The 21,866-nt window shown below is 39.8% G+C and overlaps 2 protein-coding genes across 13 annotated transcripts in view; both read left to right on the plus strand.

Annotated features, from left to right (window-relative positions):
• The window catches only part of LOC113066537 (von Willebrand factor A domain-containing protein 5A-like), a 39,130-nt gene extending 30,835 nt beyond the window's left edge, over positions 1 to 8,295 (plus strand). For 2 of the 9 annotated variants that reach the window (XM_026238418.1, XM_026238416.1), the window contains exons 2-22: positions 304 to 506; positions 589 to 811; positions 912 to 1,078; positions 1,154 to 1,268; positions 1,344 to 1,519; positions 1,690 to 1,778; positions 1,858 to 2,002; positions 2,083 to 2,162; positions 2,241 to 2,355; positions 2,442 to 2,600; positions 2,696 to 2,799; positions 2,885 to 3,102; positions 3,177 to 3,218; positions 3,660 to 3,685; positions 3,998 to 4,022; positions 5,137 to 5,208; positions 5,391 to 5,423; positions 5,636 to 5,701; positions 7,533 to 7,666; positions 7,757 to 7,880; positions 7,994 to 8,294. In XM_026238418.1, the coding sequence (XP_026094203.1) occupies positions 304 to 506; positions 589 to 811; positions 912 to 1,078; positions 1,154 to 1,268; positions 1,344 to 1,519; positions 1,690 to 1,778; positions 1,858 to 2,002; positions 2,083 to 2,162; positions 2,241 to 2,355; positions 2,442 to 2,600; positions 2,696 to 2,799; positions 2,885 to 3,102; positions 3,177 to 3,218; positions 3,660 to 3,685; positions 3,998 to 4,022; positions 5,137 to 5,208; positions 5,391 to 5,423; positions 5,636 to 5,701; positions 7,533 to 7,666; positions 7,757 to 7,880; positions 7,994 to 8,073 (2,396 nt within the window). In that variant the 3' untranslated portion in view covers positions 8,074 to 8,294. Of the gene's footprint in view, positions 1 to 303; positions 507 to 588; positions 812 to 911; positions 1,079 to 1,153; positions 1,269 to 1,343; positions 1,520 to 1,689; positions 1,779 to 1,857; positions 2,003 to 2,082; positions 2,163 to 2,240; positions 2,356 to 2,441; positions 2,601 to 2,695; positions 2,800 to 2,884; positions 3,103 to 3,176; positions 3,219 to 3,659; positions 3,686 to 3,997; positions 4,023 to 5,136; positions 5,209 to 5,390; positions 5,424 to 5,635; positions 5,702 to 7,532; positions 7,667 to 7,756; positions 7,881 to 7,993 lie in introns of all 9 variants that reach the window. The other 7 variants (XM_026238420.1, XM_026238417.1, XM_026238421.1 and 4 more) reach the window with 7 other exon arrangements.
• A 318-nt stretch (positions 8,296 to 8,613) lies between these two features.
• LOC113066539 (von Willebrand factor A domain-containing protein 5A-like) lies at positions 8,614 to 20,307 on the plus strand. 4 transcript variants are annotated; one of them, XM_026238428.1, is made up of 21 exons: positions 8,614 to 8,898; positions 9,778 to 9,980; positions 10,063 to 10,285; positions 10,414 to 10,580; positions 10,656 to 10,770; positions 10,846 to 11,021; positions 11,192 to 11,280; positions 11,360 to 11,504; positions 11,643 to 11,722; positions 11,801 to 11,915; positions 12,002 to 12,160; positions 12,256 to 12,359; positions 12,445 to 12,662; positions 16,816 to 16,860; positions 17,277 to 17,333; positions 18,407 to 18,451; positions 19,180 to 19,209; positions 19,307 to 19,375; positions 19,515 to 19,654; positions 19,743 to 19,866; positions 20,014 to 20,307. In XM_026238428.1, exons 1-21 carry the CDS (start codon positions 8,859 to 8,861, stop codon positions 20,091 to 20,093), a joined length of 2,424 nt encoding a protein of 807 aa, XP_026094213.1. In that variant the 5' UTR covers positions 8,614 to 8,858; the 3' UTR covers positions 20,094 to 20,307. The 4 variants fall into 4 exon arrangements, with proteins under 4 accessions (XP_026094213.1, XP_026094210.1, XP_026094211.1 ...); XM_026238425.1 differs by lacking the exon at positions 8,614 to 8,898 and having other exon boundaries at positions 9,732 to 9,980; XM_026238426.1 differs by lacking the exon at positions 8,614 to 8,898 and having other exon boundaries at positions 9,732 to 9,980; positions 19,310 to 19,375.
• The last annotated feature ends 1,559 nt before the right edge of the window (positions 20,308 to 21,866 follow it).

Genomic DNA, 21,866 nt, shown 5'->3' on the forward strand with positions numbered 1-21,866 from the left:
TAAATTGGACTTTGAGTTTTGAAACTTTGTAGATTTTTGTTTTTTCTCAAACAGAAACATTACAAACTAACTAAAGTTGAAAAAGCAGTATAGCACCCCTTTAATCCAACTCCTGGTGTCTGACAACAGTATCAGAAATGTTCCTAAATTCGTACAACTTCATAAAATTCAGTTCATCTCTAAATTCATCAACTGCACCTACAGAATGCTAAAAATCATTCAGTGCTCTGCTGTATTTGGGATGTTGTTCTGCTGTTTTTGAGCTGTATTTGTGATGTTGTTGTGTTGTTTTGTGTAACTCAGTGCCTCTGAAGAGCATCTCGGTGCAGGTTCGGGTTCAGGATCATGTAGCCACAGTCTCCTCCACTCTGCAGTATGTGAATGAGGAAGAGCGCCCCCTGGAGGCCTTGTTCGTCTTCCCTCTGCCTGCTGATGCTGCTGTCTGCCACTTCAGTGCCAAGATCGGAGAGCAGGAGATTGTGGCAGAGGTGCAGGACAAAGAAAGCGTGAGTCCAATTAGAAATCTGCAGGACATTGATTTGTATATTCATACTACACGTCACCTTTTAATTAAACTGTATCTTGCAGGCGAGGGATCAGTATGATGATGCTGTGAGTTCGGGTCAGCAGGCGTTTCTGTTGGAAGAGAGCGCTGAGAGTCCTGATGTGTTCAGACTGAGTGTGGGGTGTCTGTCGGCGGGTCAGAACGCTGCTGTCACCATCATCTACATCACTGAGCTCGCTGTGCAGGCCGACCACTCGCTGCGCTTCTGTCTGCCGGCTGTACTCAACCCTCGATACACACCAGCAGGTACTGCAGCAGCTCTGACACACACTTTATTACAGGAGAGAAGCTGGTTCTGACACACTCTGTGTGTGTGTGTGTGTGTGTGTGTGTGTGTGCGTGTCAGGTTCAGGTGCTGGTATCGTCTCAGAGATTTCATCAGGATGTGGAGCTGTTCCCTACACGCTGACTCTCAGTGTCCATGTGAGCTCTCCAAAGCCCATCTCCAAACTAGAGTCCAACTGCTCTCTGGATCCTCTAGTGTTCCTGCAGTCTGATCACACTCAGGCCACGGTACTGTGTGTCTTCATGTGTTTATCTGGATGTGTGAGCAGAGCAGTTTGAAGCATGTGTTGTTTATGTGTGCAGGTGAATCTGAGTCCTGGTCACATGTTTGATAAGGACTTTGAGCTGTTTGTGTTCTATCAGGATACCCATCAGCCCTCTGCTATAGTGGAGGCAGGAGTGACCACTGCCCCGCCAGGTACGACCTGCAGCTCACTGGCGTTATGGGATTGAGTGACCAAGCTGTCACTGACTCTCTATTTCTTTATTTCAGGCTCTCTGATGAGAGACCCAGTGGTCATGATAAGTTTGTACCCAGAGTTCCCAGAGGACGTAAAGAAATCACTGGCAACTCGAGGTGAGTTTGTTTTTGTGATTGACAGATCAGGCAGTATGGGCAGCATGATGCATTATGGGAAAGGAGCAAAGATGCGCATTGAAAGTGCAAAGGTAATATTTAACATTCAATACATCATTTATTATCATAGAAAAAATTATGTAATCTTGGTGAAAAATTACAGAGACTAACCATTTTTTGTGCACAATTAAACCAGGAATGTGCATTAAGAAAGTAAATAGTTTTGTTCTCAAGTTGATTTTCTTTCCATGTCTCTCTCTAGGACACTCTGCTGTTATTGTTGAAGAGTCTGCCCATGGGATGCTACTTCAATATCTATGGATTTGGCTCTCATTTTGAGTCCTTCTTCCCGTTAGTATCTATCATTGACAGATATACAGTTTTGAAATGTGTCAGTGGAGGTGAGATGTGTTTCTGTGTATCTTTGCAGTCAGAGTGTCGTGTATAATCAGGAAACAATGGATCAGGCTCTGAAGAGAGTGAAGGAAATGAAATCAGACATGGGCGGCACAGAGATTTTAACGCCTCTAAAACACATCTACAGTCAGCGCTGTCACCCCGATCACCCCAGACAGGTACAACACCTCCGCTTACACCTGAACAATGCACTGTAACGAAGTGAAGTCAAAGATTTAAGACTGTTTTCTCTCTTCAGCTCTTCGTCTTCACTGATGGAGAGGTGGGAAACACTAAAGAGGTGCTGGACCTGGTGAAAAGTCACGCTCACTCTCACAGGTAAAGCTCTGCTGGGTTTGATCTGTGCATCATTCATATCTTCATCACTAACAGTAACAGAGCTGATCGTGTCTTCAGGTGTTTCTCGTTCGGGATTGGTGAGGGTGCGAGTGCCGCCCTCATCACAGGAATGGCCAGAGAGGGATCTGGTCACGCTCAGTTCATCACAGACACAGACCGCATGCAGCCCAAAGTAAAGCTCTTCACTGGATTTCAAAGGCACAGATGTTTCCTGGTCAAATGTCTCAATGGTTTCTCTTTCTCTTCAAACTATATCAGGTGATGCAGTCGCTCAGGTTTGCTCTGCAGCCCGCTGTGGTTAATATCTCTGTGGATTGGACCCTTCCAGATGGTCTTACTGTTGAAACACTGTCTCCTCCCATCAATGTGCTCTTCCAGGGTCAAAGGACACTCATTTATGCCCAACTGAAAGGAGAGGTGAGATGGTTTAAAGTTTCTTTAATGAGAATTAGAGACACGTGTCTCTCATTTGTTTATATTATAAAAAAATCTGTCTTTTCTCTCTCTTACAGAGTTCAGGAGGCTCTGAGGGAACAGTGACCGTCAAATACAGTCTTAAAGATCAACCAGTAACAAACCAGCTCCACTTCTGCCTCAAACCCACTGAGGAAACTGGGTAACACACATAGAAACATCCTGAACTGGAGTGACACAGAGTGTTTTCTTTTCTAATCCAACACATTTGCTCCATGTTTCTGCAGTCTGTCCATCCACCGGCTGGCGGCTCGGACCCTGATCCGTTCTCTGGAGCAGGAGAAGAGGTCAGGTGCTGCAGATGTTGAGGGCATCAGGAGCAGGATGGTGGAGCTCAGTGTTCAGGCAGGAGTGAGCAGTGTTCATACAGCCTTCATTGCTGTTAATAAAGACAGCAGACAGACTGTGAAAGGACCCCTGCAGCAGAGAAGAGTGCAGACATGCGGTTAGTGCATCGATTGTCACTTTTACTGTCACTTGAGTATTTGACGTTTACACTGATGTGTTTATCTCTTTAAGATTATTCAGATTTCATTCACGCACTTGCTGCGCCAATATGTGGTAAGATAAACACAATCTGTCATTTGTATGTAATGAGACACATTACCAGCCAAAAGTCAATTGAATTGAACTTAAGTCACACTTAAACAAATAATAAGTTATAATACAATTCGTGAAAGGGCCCCTGCTGCAGGGAAGAGTGCAGACACACATTAGTTTCTCATTGTGTCTGTATGTGAACTTATGAGGATATGTCCATTTTTATAATAATTTCACAACCCTGTCACATAGATTTGAGATATTTGCTGATTTCAGTTCATCAAAATCAAGGGTTCAAATTTTCCAACAGCACCAATATGTGGCAATGTCATTTTAAGCACCACATTTTCTTCAGAAAATATTCAAATACAGTTAAAATTATGATTTAAGAATGTCATGCCATGTAACAGTTTACATTTTGTGTGTGTACAGCTCATTAAAATGAATGAATTTGTTTTTTAGGGCGGAGTACAATCAACTATTGCATAGTAAGTGATAATGTCGACTGTTCTGTGCTGTCTGTCATGCCAGTGCTCCGTTTGTGTCTGTATAGTTGTGTATTTTATCTGTCTGATGCCTTTCTTAACACTTCTTAGATTATGATATTTGATATGTTGGGAACATTATGATGTGGTGAATGGTTATTTTCTATCTGTTGTGTGTGATGGTTTCTTGTGTCTCCATAACAATCAATCCCTATTCCAAACCTAATCTTGTTTGTTAGTCCTTTTGGATATTTCTGTTGTTGACTATTTCTCCAGATCTGAATCTGTTCTGACCTTTGGTTTCATTCCCCGTAGGACATCGATTCATTGTCACTAAAAGGTAAATGCAACTCAATGTAACAGTTCTGTGAAGTATGAAATGTTTTCTCAAGGCGTATTACAAAATTGGTACATTTAATTATTGATTTATCATCCTCACCAAACCACACAACCAATGAGAGTTCAGAATGAGTATGAAAAGATTCACACAGAAGCTGATTTTGTGTTTAAAGCCAGCTAGTCAAACCGCAACGGAGTAAAACAGAAAGTAGGGCATATTCAAATGTTGAGGTACATTTATCTTGACACACATCTAAAAACCACAGCCCTCATGTATTGAGACCGTGAGATGCCACACGATAGCCAAAAACACAAGTCTGCATGAAAGAGACCGCGTGAACGGTGTAGTCTGATTCCAGAGCAGATGACTCTAATGAAGCGGTTCTTTATAGTGAATCACACATACAGCTTACAGCTTTCTGAGCTACTGAAATCAATGTAGTTACTGACTATCAGTTCATATGACAACATGTAGTAAAAAACAATCTTTTAAGCAATTTTTTTGTTTAGAATTGTTGTTCAGTCTTATATAAACCAGAAAGAAAACATAAGTCATTTATTTTATCTGTTTGTGTTTTGGAAATATATTTCTTAACTGGAATTGAAGTGGACTACTTATTATTCTTGAAAAAAATAGTATGTGAAAGGCATTATTCCATGCTTCAAACTATTATTATGCTACATTATCATGCGAGCAGCTTCTAGTTTTCATGCCGAAAATAAAAACATGTTGCCTTTTTAATTTAAATTTGAGGAAAAATGTCTCAACTTTTGGCCGTTCAAATAAATCAGTCAACAAACAGATGACATGTGCCACTCAAGTTTACTTCGGAAATGTGAAATTCAATTAAACTTACAATTTCAACCCACTGTAGTTCATTGTGATTTAACAGTTTACATTTGCTATGAGCAGATTATTGAAATGTACTCGTTTTTTAGAAATGGATTGTGTAGCCTCGTGTGGTAAGATAAATCATATAGACTCTTCTTTTCAGTCTCATGTCAGTGCTGTTTTAATGCTCTGAATGTGTACGTATGTGTGTTTTTTGTATTTTCCCTGACAGAAAGTGTTCCACGTGTTTATCTTTTCTGATCTTATCTTTCTCTGTTTTTAGCCGCTCAACCGGTTCAGCCACCGGCATCTAAATTCAGAGAATATAAACAAGCTAAGCCTAAATCACTGCTGGGTAAGTGCACCTCAATGTAATATTAGTTTTATGAAAGAGTGAAGAATGTGACATTTGGCAAACTTATTGATTTCATTGCATTCCACAAAATAGGTTTACAAGCCTTCCCAAACCACAGCACTAAATAGAGAGCACTAAATCGCACTAACAGTTAACAAAACGTGAACTTCATTTGTTTTTAGGGAAACTGGGTCAAGCCCTGTCTCGTAATCATGGTAAGATTAATCATATTGACTTCTCTTTTCTTATGTGTTTATGTATTTAGGGTGTTTTATTTTTTAATGCATGTTGTTTTTTCTTCTGTGATGGTGAGATCTCTTATAGCACCAGGATCTGCAAGAAATAAAAATGCAGACGCATTTCAGAGCGTTTCTTGTTTGCTTATTATTTGTATTTCTTCACTTTTTGTGCAATTTTTTTTTGACAGATTCTAAATCGTTTAGACACTCAAGGATGATGGTTGAAGGCTGTCGTGCATCATCGGCAAGAAAGGGTGAATGAACCAGACACTGAAGTCTCCTTCACATACCAACTGACACTGTGATGTAGGGTGAATACTGGTAAAGTGGGACAATGGGTAAAGTGGGACAGTTAAGCTTAATAATTTATATCTTTACATGGATATGTTTTTTATACTAAAAATCAACACTGAGCTCATCAGTAGCAAGTATGTGCAAAAAAATTCTGTGGCTATGACATCACTTCCGGGGTGTGGCACATCATATATAATGACCTTGCAGTGAACTGTGATGGTAAGTAAAATGACATAGCATTCTGGGGTGAATAATGTTAAGGTCATAAAAATAAAACAACTCATGGATCATTTATAATTGTTACATATTTTGTTAAAGGGATGTAATGGTGAATCAGAATTTAAAAAAAACACATTCATATTAATCTTCTTGGGGTGGTTTTTATGCGATTCTGACACTGTCCCAGTTTGCCAATAGCATATTGTTAAATTGGGATAGGGTATTACTGGCAAACTGGGACAGCCATTTAAGTAATTCTAATGGAGGAATAGAGTTACCTTTTTATATGTCCCTCATACATTTAGTTAGTTAGCTAGTTATTTCAACAAAGACTGACTTAAACTACGCCAGCTCTCATGCAAATCACCATGAGACACACGCAATTAACACTTTTCACATGCTCTCACGTCACACATCCATTTTCTAACGCACAGAAAAATTGTGAAGCAAAGAGGACCAGAGACCAACAGACTAGACAGAGAAGGTTACTTAAGACAAAAAAATGTCAGCTCTCTCTGTTATTGAAGGTTATTATTATTTATTTTTATTTGTATGAAATACATTTAACCCAACATAAAATGTTGTGGGTTGGCGAGGGAGGGGGTGGGATGAATTTGCTGTACTTGCACCCCTTCTTAAAAAAAGTGATGTTTATATTATTGTTGTTGTTGTTTATATTGTTGTTTATATTGTTATTGTGTGTTTAATTTATAAGGGCTATACTTGAATAACAACTGAATGTGTTTTAAGTGTCCCAGTTTTCCAATAAAGGTGTCCCAGTTTGACAGTTGAACCTTGAAAAATGTGGTTTGGGGTCATTGTGTGTTTGAGGAAGAGTCATCCATCCTGTGTTTAATGTTTCTTTCTTTGTTATTGTCTATAGTACAGTAGAGCTCCTAAGCTATTTAGAATAGTATCATATGAGTGGCTAAGACATTTAGATCATAATAAAAAAGTATGCAGAATATAAATTATCAGAAAGTGTCCCACTTTACCAGTATTCACCCTACTTTATTTGTCTAGATTTATGCAGAACAAATATTTCTTATTTGCTTTGATCATAAATGTATTTTTTCCCTTTGAGCATTTTCAGTCTTTTACTGATAAACATTGTTCTGAATCAAGTAGGAGAAACATACAATAATTTTAGAGAACTCATTGATGCTTTTAAGAATGTATTTGCTCAGTTTTGCTGTAGAGGCATGAATTGTCTGGTTTTCTGTCTTTATGTATAATGATTTCCAAAAACATAATGTTTTTTATACTGTACAAATTGGATGTTGTATTCACTTACCCTAAGCATAACCATCACTTACAAAAACAAACAAACAAACAAAACAAGAAAAATTCATGTAGCATGATTTTGAAAAAATTTTTTTTTTAAAACTGTTGGATATTTCCATTATTGTGTAGACATTTGGTCCCCATAACGTAATGCATTCCAGGACAATACACAAAGTAACTGCCAAATATGAGCTTGACACAACGGCTGTGTTTAAAATGAAATAATATTCTTTTAGCTCATTATGTACTAAATGTACACTGTACACTACCTACTCTGTGTATATACAGTAGAGCCCCAGAAGGATCTGTTACTGGAGCTGGTTTCTCTCCAAAAGGCGTCCGGCTGCTGGGATCTGGACGCCACACTGGCCGATGTGTTTGGGAAGACGGAGGATGAGCTGACCAATCAGAAACCAGCACAGGTGAGAGATGTGATGATGTCATAATAAGACACAGTGCTGACTGTGTGCAGTGTCCAGTAAGTGATGCAGTGGATGATGGTCTGTACACAGGTGGATGGGTCAGTATGGGCCACTCTCCTGGCTCTGATCTGGTTATACGGCTGTAAAATAGAGCAGCAGGTGGAGTGGCAGTTTGTGGCCATGAAGGCAGCGTCATGGATCGGCTCTCAGAAAGGTGAGATCTCCATTCCAGACCACATTCATTCAGTCAGCGTTCATCAAGAGACGTATGAGCAGATATCTTCAGTTCTGATGATCTGTGTGTGTGTGTGTGTGTGTGTGTTTCAGTGGGTGATCTGTCTCAGTGTGTGTGTGCGGGGAATGTCCTGCTCGGATGTCAGGTGACCAAAGAGACTCTGGGAATCTGAAGACGTCTGTGTTTCTACATCCTGATCCCTCAGAAGACAGAAGAACAGATTCTGTTACTTTAACCGTTTCTCTATTACTTGTCTCAGTGAAGTTGAATTAATTTTATTTGCTCAAATCTACACCAAATTCTAAATATATGAACTGCACTATCATTTGAGATTTATGCACCAAAGTATAATAAATAAATCAAATGTTTCCAAGAATAAAATACATATTTTTTAAATGACTTTTCTTGTATTTGTTTGTCTCTCATTGATTTACTAAAGCTGTTGATCCTCATTCAGTATACTTTCACACAACTATAGAATCATGAGTGCTAAATATGGCTTTCAATATTTCAGTATGCTTAAAATTGGAAAGAAATTAATTAATATTCATGAATCCAACGTAGGTACCATGCATTAATATTCATGAGGCATGACTTTAGGAGCGTTCGATTTTAAGCAGGGCTGCACAGAATGATCATCACTGTATGACATCAAAGTACCGCGAGAGCGATACGAGAGCACACCGATCCAATGTATTCGCATCGCTCTCGCGGTACTTTGATGTCATACAGTGATCATTCTGTGTAGCGCTGCTTAAAGTCGAACGCGCCTTTTACTATCTACTATCATTCAACGTCTTTGACCGCATTGCAAACGTTAGAGACACAGATTCAACCATTTACTTTCAATGAGTCGATCTGTGAAAGTTTAAGGCAGGTATAAAGGCAGTAGAGTCGGTGTTTGAGTTTCACTTTCGATTTGAAGAAAACCCGTATTTTCGTCCAACGGGCTTCAGAATGGAAATCTGCGGTCTTCTAACTGATAAAAATAATGCAGGTACGAATTCACTTGTTTCCTGTTTCGTAAATTAAAAAGATATATGTAGGAGAGCTTAGATGTTTTGACATAGGGAAGTTGGTCCCGAGGTTTTTGTATTAATATTACTATTTCAGTATTGTGCACAATGTTTTTTTTTTTCTTAGAGGATAAAAATATAATAATTCAGCGGTCCCCTGCAGGGTGTTGTCACACACCCCGTTCTCCTTCAGTTATTAATGATGATAGAATCTATTAAATATTCGATTTATCTCCCAGAGAGCTGTATGTGAGGAGCAGAGGTGGCTAGAGTACACAAAAACTGTCCTCAAGTAAAATTACTTAAAGAAATATTTACTCAAGTACTAGTCTGAAAAGTTGCTTGATTAAGAGTTAAAATCCGATAAAAAAAGAATTACTAAAGTAGTTACTAGTTACTTTGGGTCATATACTGAATATCTATAGTCTATTTTTATTTAGATATATAGATAAAATGAATGTAATGTATGCATGTGTGTGTGTGTGTGTTTTTTCAGGTTCCAAAGAAATATTAACCAGCAAAATCAATATATTAGAATTATTATTTGAAGGATCATGATCATGAATCATTCATGAATGGGCATCGCTTATTGCCCAGAGAAAAGTAGACGGCGCGTTTAGAATAAACTGAAGCATTTCAACTTTTATTGCAATAAGATAAAGTAACGAGAGGAGCATCGCCCACATTAACAAAGTAAAATATACTCCAAAAGTAGTAGTTAACCAAAAGATTTTATCAAGTAAATGTAACAAAGTAAATGCAACTCGTTACTACCCACCTGGTGAATAGTATATGTAATGTTGTTGTGTTGTTTATGAGCTGTATTTGTGATGTTGTGTTGTTGTTGTTGTGTGACTCAGTGCCTCTGAAGAGCATCTCGGTGCAGGTTCGGGTTCAGGATCATGTAGCCACAGTCTCCTCCACTCTGCAGTATGTGAATGAGGAAGAGTGCCCCCTGGAGGCCTTGTTCGTCTTCCCTCTGCCTGCTGATGCTGCTGTCTGCCACTTCAGTGCCAAGATCGGAGAGCAGGAGATTGTGGCAGAGGTGCAGGACAGAGAAAGCGTGAGTCCAATTAGAAATCTGCAGGACATTGATTTGTATATTCATACTACACGTCACCTTTTAATTAAACCGTATCTTGCAGGCGCGGGATCAGTATGATGATGCTGTGAGTTCGGGTCAGCAGGCGTTTCTGTTGGAAGAGAGCGCTGAGAGTCCTGATGTGTTCAGACTGAGTGTGGGGTGTCTGTCGGCGGGTCAGAACGCTGCTGTCACCATCATCTACATCACTGAGCTCGCTGTGCAGGCCGACCACTCGCTGCGCTTCTGTCTGCCGGCTGTACTCAACCCTCGATACACACCAGCAGGTACTGCAGCAGCTCTGACACACACTTTATTAGAGGAGAGAAGCTGGTTCTAACACACTCTCTCTGTGTGTGTGTGTGTGTGTGTGTGTGTGTGTGTGTGTGTGTGTGTGTGTGTGTGTGTGTGTCAGGTTCAGGTGCTGGTATCGTCTCAGAGATTTCATCAGGATGTGGAGCTGTTCCCTACACGCTGACTCTCAGTGTCCATGTGAGCTCTCCAAAGCCCATCTCCAAACTAGAGTCCAACTGCTCTCTGGATCCTCTAGTGTTCCTGCAGTCTGATCACACTCAGGCCACGGTACTGTGTGTCTTCATGTGTTTATCTGGATGTGTGAGCAGAGCAGATTGAAGCATGTGTTGTTTATGTGTGCAGGTGAATCTGAGTCCTGGTCACATGTTTGATAAGGACTTTGAGCTGTTTGTGTTCTATCAGGATACCCATCAGCCCTCTGCTATAGTGGAGACAGGAGTGACCACTGCCCCGCCAGGTACGACCTGCAGCTCACTGGCGTTATGGGATTGAGTGACCAAGCTGTCACTGACTCTTTATTTCTTTATTTCAGGCTCTCTGATGAGAGACCCAGTGGTCATGATAAGTTTGTACCCAGAGTTCCCAGAGGAAGTGATGTCATCACTGGCAACTCGAGGTGAGTTTGTTTTTGTGATTGACAGATCAGGCAGTATGGGCAGCATGATGCATTATGGGAAAGGAGCAAAGATGCGCATTGAAAGTGCAAAGGTAATATTTAACATTCAATACATCATTTATTATCATAGAAAAAATTATGTAATCTTGGTGAAAAATTACAGAGACTAACCATTTTTTGTGCACAATTAAACCAGGAATGTGCATTAAGAAAGTAAATAGTTTTGTTCTCAAGTTGATTTTCTTTCCATGTCTCTCTCTAGGACACTCTGCTGTTACTGTTGAAGAGTCTGCCCATGGGATGCTACTTCAATATCTATGGATTTGGCTCTCATTTTGAGTCCTTCTTCCCGTTAGTATCTATCATTGACAGATATACAGTTTTGAAATGTGTCAGTGGAGGTGAGATGTGTTTCTGTGTATCTTTGCAGTAAGAGTGTCGTGTATAATCAGGAAACAATGGATCAGGCTCTGAAGAGAGTGAAGGAAATGAAATCAGACATGGGCGGCACTGAGATTTTAAAGCCTCTAAAACACATCTACAGTCAGCGCTGTCACCCCGATCACCCCAGACAGGTACAACACCTCAATGTGCACCTGAATAATTTACTGTGAATAAATACATGATGTACAGTTTGTCTAAACAAGAAGCTAGTGGCAACCTGTGGGCTGTAGTTTGATCATGTCTGATATAAACTATTGCTTTCTCTTCAGCTGTTGGTCTTCACGGATGGAGAGGTGGGAAACACTAAAGAGGTGCTGGACCTGGTGAAAAGTCACGCTCACTCTCACAGGTAAAGCTCTGCTGGGTTTGATCTGTGCATCATTCATATCTTCATCACTAACAGTAACAGAGCTGACCGTGTCTTCAGGTGTTTCTCGTTCGGGATTGGTGAGGGTGCGAGTGCCGCCCTCATCACAGGAATGGCCAGAGAGGGATCTGGTCACGCTCAGTTCATCACAGACACAGACCGCATGCAGCCCAAAGTAAAGCTCTTCACTGGATTTCACAGACACAGATGTTTCCTGGTCAAATGTCTCAATGGTTTCTCTTTCTCTTCAAACTATATCAGGTGATGCAGTCGCTCAGGTTTGCTCTGCAGCCCGCTGTGGTTAATATCTTTGTGGATTGGACCCTTCCAGATGGTCTTACTGTTGAAACACTGTCTCCTCCCATCAATGTGCTCTTCCAGGGTCAAAGGACACTCATTTATGCCCAACTGAAAGGAGAGGTGAGATGGTTATACATGTATTTCTATAATTACAATTAGACCAGTGTCTCACATTTATTAAGCTTGTGAAAATCTGTCTTTTCTCTCTCTTACAGAGTTCAGGAGGCTCTGAGGGAACAGTGACCGTCAAATACAGTCTTAAAGATCAACCAGTAACAAACCAGCTCCACTTCTGCCTCAAACCCACTGAGGAAACTGGGTAACACACATAGAAACATCCTGAACTGGAGCGACACAGAGTGTTTTCTTTTCTAATCCAACACATTTCCTCCATGTTTCTGCAGGCTGTCCATCCACCGGCTGGCGGCTCGGACCCTGATCCGTTCTCTGGAGCAGGAGAAGAGGTCAGGTGCTGCAGATGTTGAGGGCATCAGGAACAGGATGGTGGAGCTCAGTGTTCAGGCAGGAGTGAGCAGTGTTCATACAGCCTTCATTGCTGTTAATAAAGACAGCAGACAGACTGTGAAAGGACCCCTGAAGCGGAGAAGAGTTTTAGCATACGGTTAGTGCAACAATTGTGTATTTGTTTGTGTTTGCTTGACTGCAAGGATTTCAAATACTATTTCTCATCACTTCACATCAGAACAGCCAGCATTGTAATCTTCTCCTAGGTTCAGGAAAGAGTCCTGCATAAAGTGCTCTGCACACATCTGAATATTTGGGTTGAACTGTTCTGGAGCAGTGTTGTAAATACAACTTAACCCCTGATTTCTAGATGGGGCCTCTTTTGGAAGGCTAAACAAAGTATTTTTCCCTTTCGCAATGAAACCCACAGCATCTTCACAACATGGCGCCGGTGGCGGCAGCTACAATAAAGCTACGCCTTCTCTCTTTTCGTGAACATTTGGGTGGCATTATGCAAATGTTTATGTTTAACAGAGCCATTTTAGGGAGTTGTGGTTGAGTCTTAACTTTTATAAAAAAGAAAAATCTATTTAGGTTTGAGACTCTAGTATTTGCAGCTTCAGGGATCTTATCTATTCACGCACAGCTTGTAACACTCCAAAGAGGAAGGAAAACTTGAAATTGCATCATATGACCCCTTTGAGATGTGAAGTGTACATTTAGGAAGGATGTGGTAAGTTGTTCTTATTCATGTGTATGAGTTTGTAGTGCCTGTGAGAATGTGTATGTGTTGTTTGCTAAGACCAGGGGTGCAAACTGGTCACCTTTTGGTGAAAAATGCCCCAAATAACATTCTCTGGACAAGACTGAATGATAAAAGCAGGTATATTGTATTTTTTAAGTGAATATAATTCATTTGTGATTATTGACAAACACATTTTTTTTAAACCAATCTTAAATATCTTTAATTAGTTTTATTCAAATTTTTAACTAAGATCTGGTTTCTGTCAGAAAAATATCCAAAAGGCTTGCATGATGTTAAACAAACAAACAAACAAAGTTGTGGGGCGTTTCAATGAGAAACATGGCAGAATAGCCATCTTGTGCAGACAAAACTGACTTGAACACAACCGATTTCGTAATTACGACTTGTCAACTTGTAAGTGCGAACTTCCCAGGAGGACTTCCCTTCCCCCGGGAACATGCAACTACATGCAACAGACAACGTGAACTAGGTGAATTATAACACACCAGTTGACCAATCTTAGCCCAGTTGTGTATTTCTGAGGGAGGGCTTCAGAGAACCAGGAACTCAGATGGCAGAGTTCATCAAGGAGAGATGAATCTTGGTGTCAGGGTGAGGAGGGGTCCTTGAAAATGCTGCGATCTTGACATAGACAGATTTTCCTGTGGATGTCCTAAAAAGCAAGGAAGTGGTGTCCCTGTGATGCGTTGGGCAGTTTTCACCACCCTCTGCAGTGTTTTGCGGTCAGCCACTGAGCAGTTCCCATACCAGACTGTGATGCAATTGGTCAGGATGCTCTCGATCGCACACCGGTAGAAGTTCACCACGATGGATGAAGACAGCTGGTTCTTCTTCAGTGTCCTGACTCCTGAGGAAGAAGAGGCGATGGTGAGCCTTCTAGACCAGGCTGGAGGTGTTTGTAGTCCAGGACAGGTCCTCCGAGATGGTGGTTCCCAGGAACTTGAAGCTGGAGACACGTTCAACAACCATCCCGGTTAATGTGGATGGGCTTCCTTTCTTCTTCCTGAAGTCCACAATGAGCTCCTTTGTCTTGCTGGTGTTAAGGAGCAGGTTATTGTATAACACCATGTGGCCAGGTGCTGTACCTTCTTCCTATAGGCAGTCTCATCATTGTCACTGATGAGGCCAATCACCGTGGTGTTGTCTGCAAACTTAAAGGGATTAAAGGAATGGGCTCAGCACACAGCCCTGTGGTACGCAAGTGTTAAGTGTGATGGTGGTGGAGCAGGTGTGGCCTGTCCGAACATGTTGGGGTGTGTTGGTCAGAAAGTCCATTATCCAGTTGCAGAGGGAGGTGTTAATGTCCAGGTCTCCAAGTTTTGTGGTCAGCTTGGGGGGAATGATGGTGTTAAATGCTGTCCTGAAGTCAACAAACAACATCTTAACATACGTGTTGTTATTGTCCAGGTGTGTGAGTGCAGCACTGTGCATACTGCATCCTCTGTGCTCCTATTCCAGGATAGGCAAATTGGTGTGGGTCCAGTGTGGGTGGGAGGCAGTCTTTGTGTGAGTGCTATGGGGTGGTAGTCATTTAAGCACATTGGGGAGGAGTGTTTCGGCACTGGCACAATGGATGTGGACTTAAAACATATTGGCAAAGTTGCTTGGGTGAGGGACAGGTTGAATGTATCTGTGAAGACCCCTGCAAGCTACTCAGCACATGCCCTAAGCACATGACCTGGAGCATGCATCTGCACCCCATAAATACAATCATGCCTTTAAAAAAAGCTGATCAACCACCCCTTTGACTTAATATAACATTGTAAAACCACAGCACTCATGTTGTAAGACACTGAAAATCTGTGAGACCCCACAGAATAGCCAAAGTCTGCATGTCTGAATTTATTACAATCTAGTCCAATTCCAGAATGGGTAACTCTTATGAGCTGATTCTTCTTTGTGAATCATGCACCTGTCAGTTCAGTTACACTGTGCTGACATAGTTTTGACAGATAAGTATTTTTCCAGGTCTCTGTAATTTATTTATATTTTAATTAAGCATTTTAAATTAGATTTTTTTTCAAACCAGTTTTTCAAGAAGGTGAGAATTCACATATAATGCATTACCTAATAGATTGATATTTGTGTTACATTACGCTGCCGGAAGGAACACGGAGCCGGAGAATAAACGAAATAAGGCTTTATTATATCCAACACAGGAGTTATCCAAACATGGAACGCAGAGGAAGACACACATAAGTGGTAAGTAGACCCCACAAAACTGAACTGAAAGGACAAGGCTACATGGGATAATTGGGGAAACACAGGTGGATGGAATGACTAAATTAACAGGGACATGGAACACATAGGGAATAAAATAGACACACCTGGGAACTAATCAAACACGGGAGACAGAAACCAGGTCACAGGGGCAAAAACACACTAAATGAGTCCAGGGGTGTAACATTACTCCCCCCTCCCGGTAGGTACGTCCTCGCACCGTAGAAACAGAGGGAGACGTGTGTGGGAACTTGGGAAGTTCTGGTGGAGGACAGACTCCCAGGAGGGGGCCGTGGGCTGCACGGTGGGCTCTGGCTCCATGTGGCTTGATGGTGGCTGGCTGGTCTCTAGGTCAGGAGTGGACCCATTTCTCACCAGAGTCCACTCCACGAATCCGGCGAATTCCTCCTGAGGACCATCTTCGGACGACAACGCTCTGCACTTGGAGTTCAGGTTGGCGTTATAGAAGGTGCAGAGCACGTAGTTCGGGTAGCTGGTGGCATTCGCTAGCAGAAGAAACAGTCTGGTATGGTCCTCAAGAGAACGTCCTTCCTGCTCCAGCGGGAGGAATTCGGGGCGAAGGAGGGGATCCATCAACACAGTTCGGAAAGAAAAGACTGGGAAAAAAATGGAAAACAAAATGGAGGGAAAACATGCAATTTTAAACTTTTTAGGTCGGGTCTTCTGTTAAGTTATGCTGCCGGAAGGAACACAGAGCCGGAGAAGAAACGAAATAAGGCTTTATTATACCCAACATGGAACACAGAGGAAGACACATGTAAGTAGACAGACCCCACAAAACGTAACTGAAAGGACAAGGCTTAAGCACATGGGATAATTGGGGAAACACAGGTGGATGGAATGACTAAATTAACAGGGACATGGAACACATGGGGAATAAAATAGACACACCTGGGAACTAATCAAACACGGGAGACAGAAACCGGGTCACAGGGGCAAAAACACACTAAATGAGTCCAGGGGTGTAACAATTTGAACTTATTAACAAATAATTATAATTGTAAAAAAGTATGCTTCTTTTTAAAAAAATGTGTAATTTGCATTCAAAATTCAGATCAAGGCAGAAAATCTGTCAATTATTTTAAACTGTTGCTGCTACAAAAATTGAGGTTTAAATGCACATTACTGTATATGCACACTGACATTAAGTTTTCTGTGCTTAAAAAATATCTGACTGCATTTTGTTAAATCTTGTTAAAATATTAGATACATTGCACTCAACATGGAATCGGTGTATGAATTGTTTGTGGGTTTTTTTTCTTTAGGAATTTAGAGTAATCTGAATATTCTGAATGTTTTGCAGATTCTGATGAATTTGATGACATGTGTTATGGTGTCCCGCAGATGGGTAAATGAGCACACGCAATGAAACACGCACACTGAAGGGCATTGACATTGTGATGTACAACTTCATTTTAACCAGATTCATGTGGGATCTGTTCTTTGTTCATGCGTGTCATAGTCAAACATTGTGTGTCAAGTCGAATCACCTTTATTTTATATAGCGCTTCATAAAATACAGGTTGTTTCAAAGAAGCTTTACAGGGACAAACAGGAAAACACTGATTCAGTGATGCAAACAGATCAATTTCTGCTGTAAAGGAGCTTTAAAACAGTGCCTTTGTTCAATGTTAAAAGTCAGTTCAATGTTGATTTAGTTCCGTTCATCAACTGTATAATTTTTATTATTTGGATTAGTAGTGAAAAATGTTCAGATTCTTAAAATCTGAATGTGCATTTATTTTATTTATTTTTTTGCTGCAGGATGTGATGATGATGTTTATGTTGAACTTGATGAAGAAGTTGAGCTTCTGTCAGGAGGTAAATAAATATACACAATAGACCTTTTTGACAGTTCCAGGTTCGAAAAGCAGAAGTTTCGAATAGTTGTGTAAAATAACTTCTGCTGTAACCTGTGTGAATGGCAATGCCTGTAGCACGGGTAGATGAAGAAAAATGTTATTCTGACACATATTTCATGATTTAATCAGTAGCGCTCAAGCCATGCTGATTATGTATGCACAATACTTCATAGTCAGACCAGCTTTTTTTTAAAGAAATGCAAGAATATCATTCAAACAACACATCACATTAAAGAGTAATAAAATCGGGCAAGGCTATGAAAAAGTATAAAAGTCGTCATCAGAATACTCTATATGCTTTAGACGTGCAATCTGGGTTTCAAGATGTGACGGGAACACTTTTGTGGGCAATGCGCAGCATACGGTGATATGGAGAGACACAGAGCAACTGTTGACAAAATAATTATTGAATAAAGTCGCTATTTTTGTTTATTCACTTACAAAAAGTGTCCCTATCGCTTCATATAACCCAGATTGCACGTCTGATGGCAGATGTAGTATCCTGACGACTTCAATACCTTTTCTGCACCTTGACACTGTTATTTACTTGGCACTCAACTGGAGAGTCTCAAGCCTCCGGGTTTTCATCCAAAATATCTTAAACTGTGTTCTTTAAGAAGAACAGAGCTTTTAAGTGTTTGGAACGACATGGGGGTAAGTGATTAAATGACAACATTTTCATTTTAGAGTGGAGTATCCCTTTAAAATACAAAATTTTAAAGTGCATGGCCCTGATCTCAAAATGTTAATGCAGTTTTCTAGAACAATCATTAACACACTATAAATAATAGTGTCTTATCCTAAACACATTTTTCTTTGAACACAAACCCGGTGGTTAGAAACCTCTGAGTTAATGTGTTAAAAATGAGGAGAATAATTGACATGTTGTCTGTATCCTTACAGTTCTTTTGAGGTTCTGCGAGTAAGAAAAACACAGTCATGTTCCAAAGCGTTTCTTGTTTGCTTATTTATTATCAGCATTTGTTCACTTTTGTTAATTCTTGTAATCTGAATATTCTGAATGTTTTGCAGATTCTGAAGAATATGATGACATGTGTTATGGTGTCCCGCAGATGGGTAAATGAGCACACACAATGAAACACACGCACACTGAAGGGCATTGACATTGTGATGTACAACTTCATTTTAACCAGATTCATGTGGGATCTGTTCTTTGTTCACGTGTGTCATAGTCAAACATTGTGTGTCAAGTCATCTTTATTTCATATAGCGCTCCATAAAATACAGGTTGTTTCAAAGAAGCTTTACAGGGACAAACAGGAAAACACTGATTCAGTGATGCAAACAGATCAATTTTGCTGTAAAGGAGCTTTAAAACGGTGTCAGTTAATTGTTGATTCAGTTCTGTTCATCAACTATATCATTTGTATTATTTGGATTGGAAGTGAAAAATGCTTAAAAGACTTTTCCAGAGCTTGGGCAAGAAATAAGAAAAAGATCTAACGTCCACAGTTAATTTTGATATTTTAGGTTTTATCAACTGACCAGAATTTTGCGACCGCATTAATACGTGAAGGGCTGTAATGCATAAAGTCAAACGTTGCTTTCAAAAATCATTGAAATTCTGAAAATTCATCAGAAAATTAATTTTTTAAACCTGTTGCTGCTAAAATGTTGAGGTTTAAATGCACATTACTGCATAAAAACATTGACTTATTTAGATCTGTCCCTAAAAAATGGTCTGACTGCATTAATTTGATCAATTTAGAAAAAATATGAGATTAATTGCAATCCATGTTGTGTATGTGTATGTATGATTTGTGTTTCATGTTGTTTTCCTTTAGGAATTCGGAGAGGCTTTGCTTGTTTTAAACGTAAGAAAAACAGTCACGTTTGCTTATTTGCAATTCTTTTCTTTTTGGTATTAACATCTGAAGGTGCATTTTTAAATGTTCTTTCTTTTTTTTGAAGCAGAGTCTAATGATGATGTTTATGGTGACATTGACATTTATGATGATGGTTTTGATGCACTGGCGGAGGGTAAATAAGCCTACGCAACAAGACACACACATCAAAAGCCCTGTCACATACTTGCATCAGTGTATTCTTCTAGTTGCGAGGTGAAATGGTTTTCAGTACTTTTCTATATTGTATGTTACTATTATGTATGGGTGTTTAGCTGCTCCTGAGTCCCAGAAGGACCTGTTACTGCAGCTGGTTTCTCTCCAAAAGGCGTCCGGCTGCTGGGATCTGGACGCCACACTGGCCGATGTGTTTGGGAAGACGGAGGATGAGCTGACCAATCAGAAACCAGCACAGGTGAGAGATGTGATGATGTCATAATAAGACAGTGCTGACTGTGTGCAGTGTCCAGTAAGTGATGCAGTGGATGATGGTCTGTACACAGGTGGATGGGTCAGTATGGGCTACTCTCCTGGCTCTGATCTGGTTATACGGCTGTAAAATAGAGCAGCAGGTGGAGTGGCAGTTTGTGGCCATGAAGGCAGCGTCATGGATCGGCTCTCAGAAAGGTGAGATCTCCATTCCAGACCACATTCATTCAGTCAGCGTTCATCAAGAGACGTATGAGCAGATATCTTCAGTTCTTTGACACACACTGATGATCTCTCTCTGTGTGTGTGTGTGTGTGTGTGTCTGTGTGTGTGTGTGTGTTTCAGTGGGTGATCTGTCTCAGTGTGTGTGTGCGGGGAATGTCCTGCTCGGATGTCAGGTGACCAAAGAGACTCTGGGAATCTGAAGATGTCTGTGTTTCTACATCCTGATCCCTCAGAAGACGAAAGAACAGAAACTGTTACATCTACTTTTACTCTGTTACTTGTCTCTGTAAAATTTGGTTAAGTAAAATTTTATTTTGTTCTATTATACACCCAATTCTATATATGTGACCTTCACAGTTTTAATGTTTCCAAGATGTTTGCTGTTATGAAATTTAAAGTCATTTTTTCTAATGACTTTTCTCCTGGTTTTTGTTTGTCTGTCAGTGATTTTCTAAAGCTGTTGATCCTCAATCACTTAATCAGGATACTTTCACACTGCTGTAGAATCAGAAATGTTAAATATGGTTTTCAATATTTAAACGTTTTCCTTGGGAGGAAAACCTTAATGCATAATAGAATACATTGCCGTCTTCAGATTTTGGTAGCCCAAAATGAATATACTAGGCCAACATAATAATAATAATAAAAAATGATGAACCGGATGAACTTTATTGTGGAAAAATCAGCATGATAGGCAGAAACTAGAAGCACATCTGGATGTAACGATAAAATCCATAATACAGATTACACCATGCAATATTCTTACAATTTATTTATATTTATTTATGTTTTACAATGAAAAACATAAATGAAAATGTGTCCTTTTATTATTAGACAAAAGACAAAATGCTGCATATTTCTTTGTGAAATTGAAATGTTAGAAAATAAAAATAATTTGAAATTTTATAACAAATCCTAAGTGAAATTAAAAAAAATCATACAACTAAAAGAAATATATAAATTTAAACGAAACAATTGTCTGCTCTATTTTAAATTTGAATTACTTTCCAAAAAAGATGCTAAATACATATGTTAGTAACGCGTTACTGTAACACCCTTACTTTTGACAGTAACTAATACTGTAACGCATTACTTTTTAAATAAATTAACTCCGTTACCGTTACCATATGGTGCATTGTCCGTTATTTTTTTTTTATTATTATTTAATTTTGACTGAAGTGCAGCATAACCTGTTTGCAGCAGTGATGCATTGTAGGATTGGTGGATGCTAACCACTGTAAACACGAAGACGCACTGTGGGCGTTTCTGTTTATTCAAGTAGCGGCAGTCATGGGAAGTCAAGGTGAGAGCAACACGAGTTTCTCAGAGTGGAAATATGCTCATTATTTCACTTTAGTTGAGCATAAAGACAAAAACCTTTTAGTCAAATGTATGTAAGCTGTGTCCTTTTGGTTCGAATGTCATATCTTAGCCCACAAATTTCCAATCCCTGCGCTCAGATTTTGTAAACCATACCCTTGGTTTTTGAATCTGTAATATTCAAATTCATAATCGGCGCGCACACTTTCGCAATCCGTTCCCATAGATTTGTAAACTGTAGCCTATTCGCAGATTCATTCAGCAAGCTCCTACGTGTTAACCTATAGTTTTAATGAATATTATTATGTGGAATGTGATTCTCTGTATGTTTTTCTCATACAGGTGAAACATTGTTGAAAACATGCAGTCTGTCTCTAGAGTCGCCGGATTTCAGTCAGCTCCTTAGCATGATAACATAGATTTAATTTTTAAACAGCATTTATATATATATATATATATATATATATATATATATATATATATATATATATATATATATATATGTGTATATATATATATATATACATATATATATATATATATATATATATATATATATATATATATGGTTGGGAGTTCGGAACGGGTTTGCGAATAATTTGCATCAGTTTGGGGATCGCCAATCATTTGAGTTAGTTTGGGAGTTCGGCGGG

The sequence above is a fragment of the Carassius auratus genome, chromosome 50, assembly GCF_003368295.1.
Source record: "Carassius auratus strain Wakin chromosome 50, ASM336829v1, whole genome shotgun sequence".
In the NCBI taxonomy this organism is placed as follows: domain Eukaryota; kingdom Metazoa; phylum Chordata; class Actinopteri; order Cypriniformes; family Cyprinidae; genus Carassius; species Carassius auratus.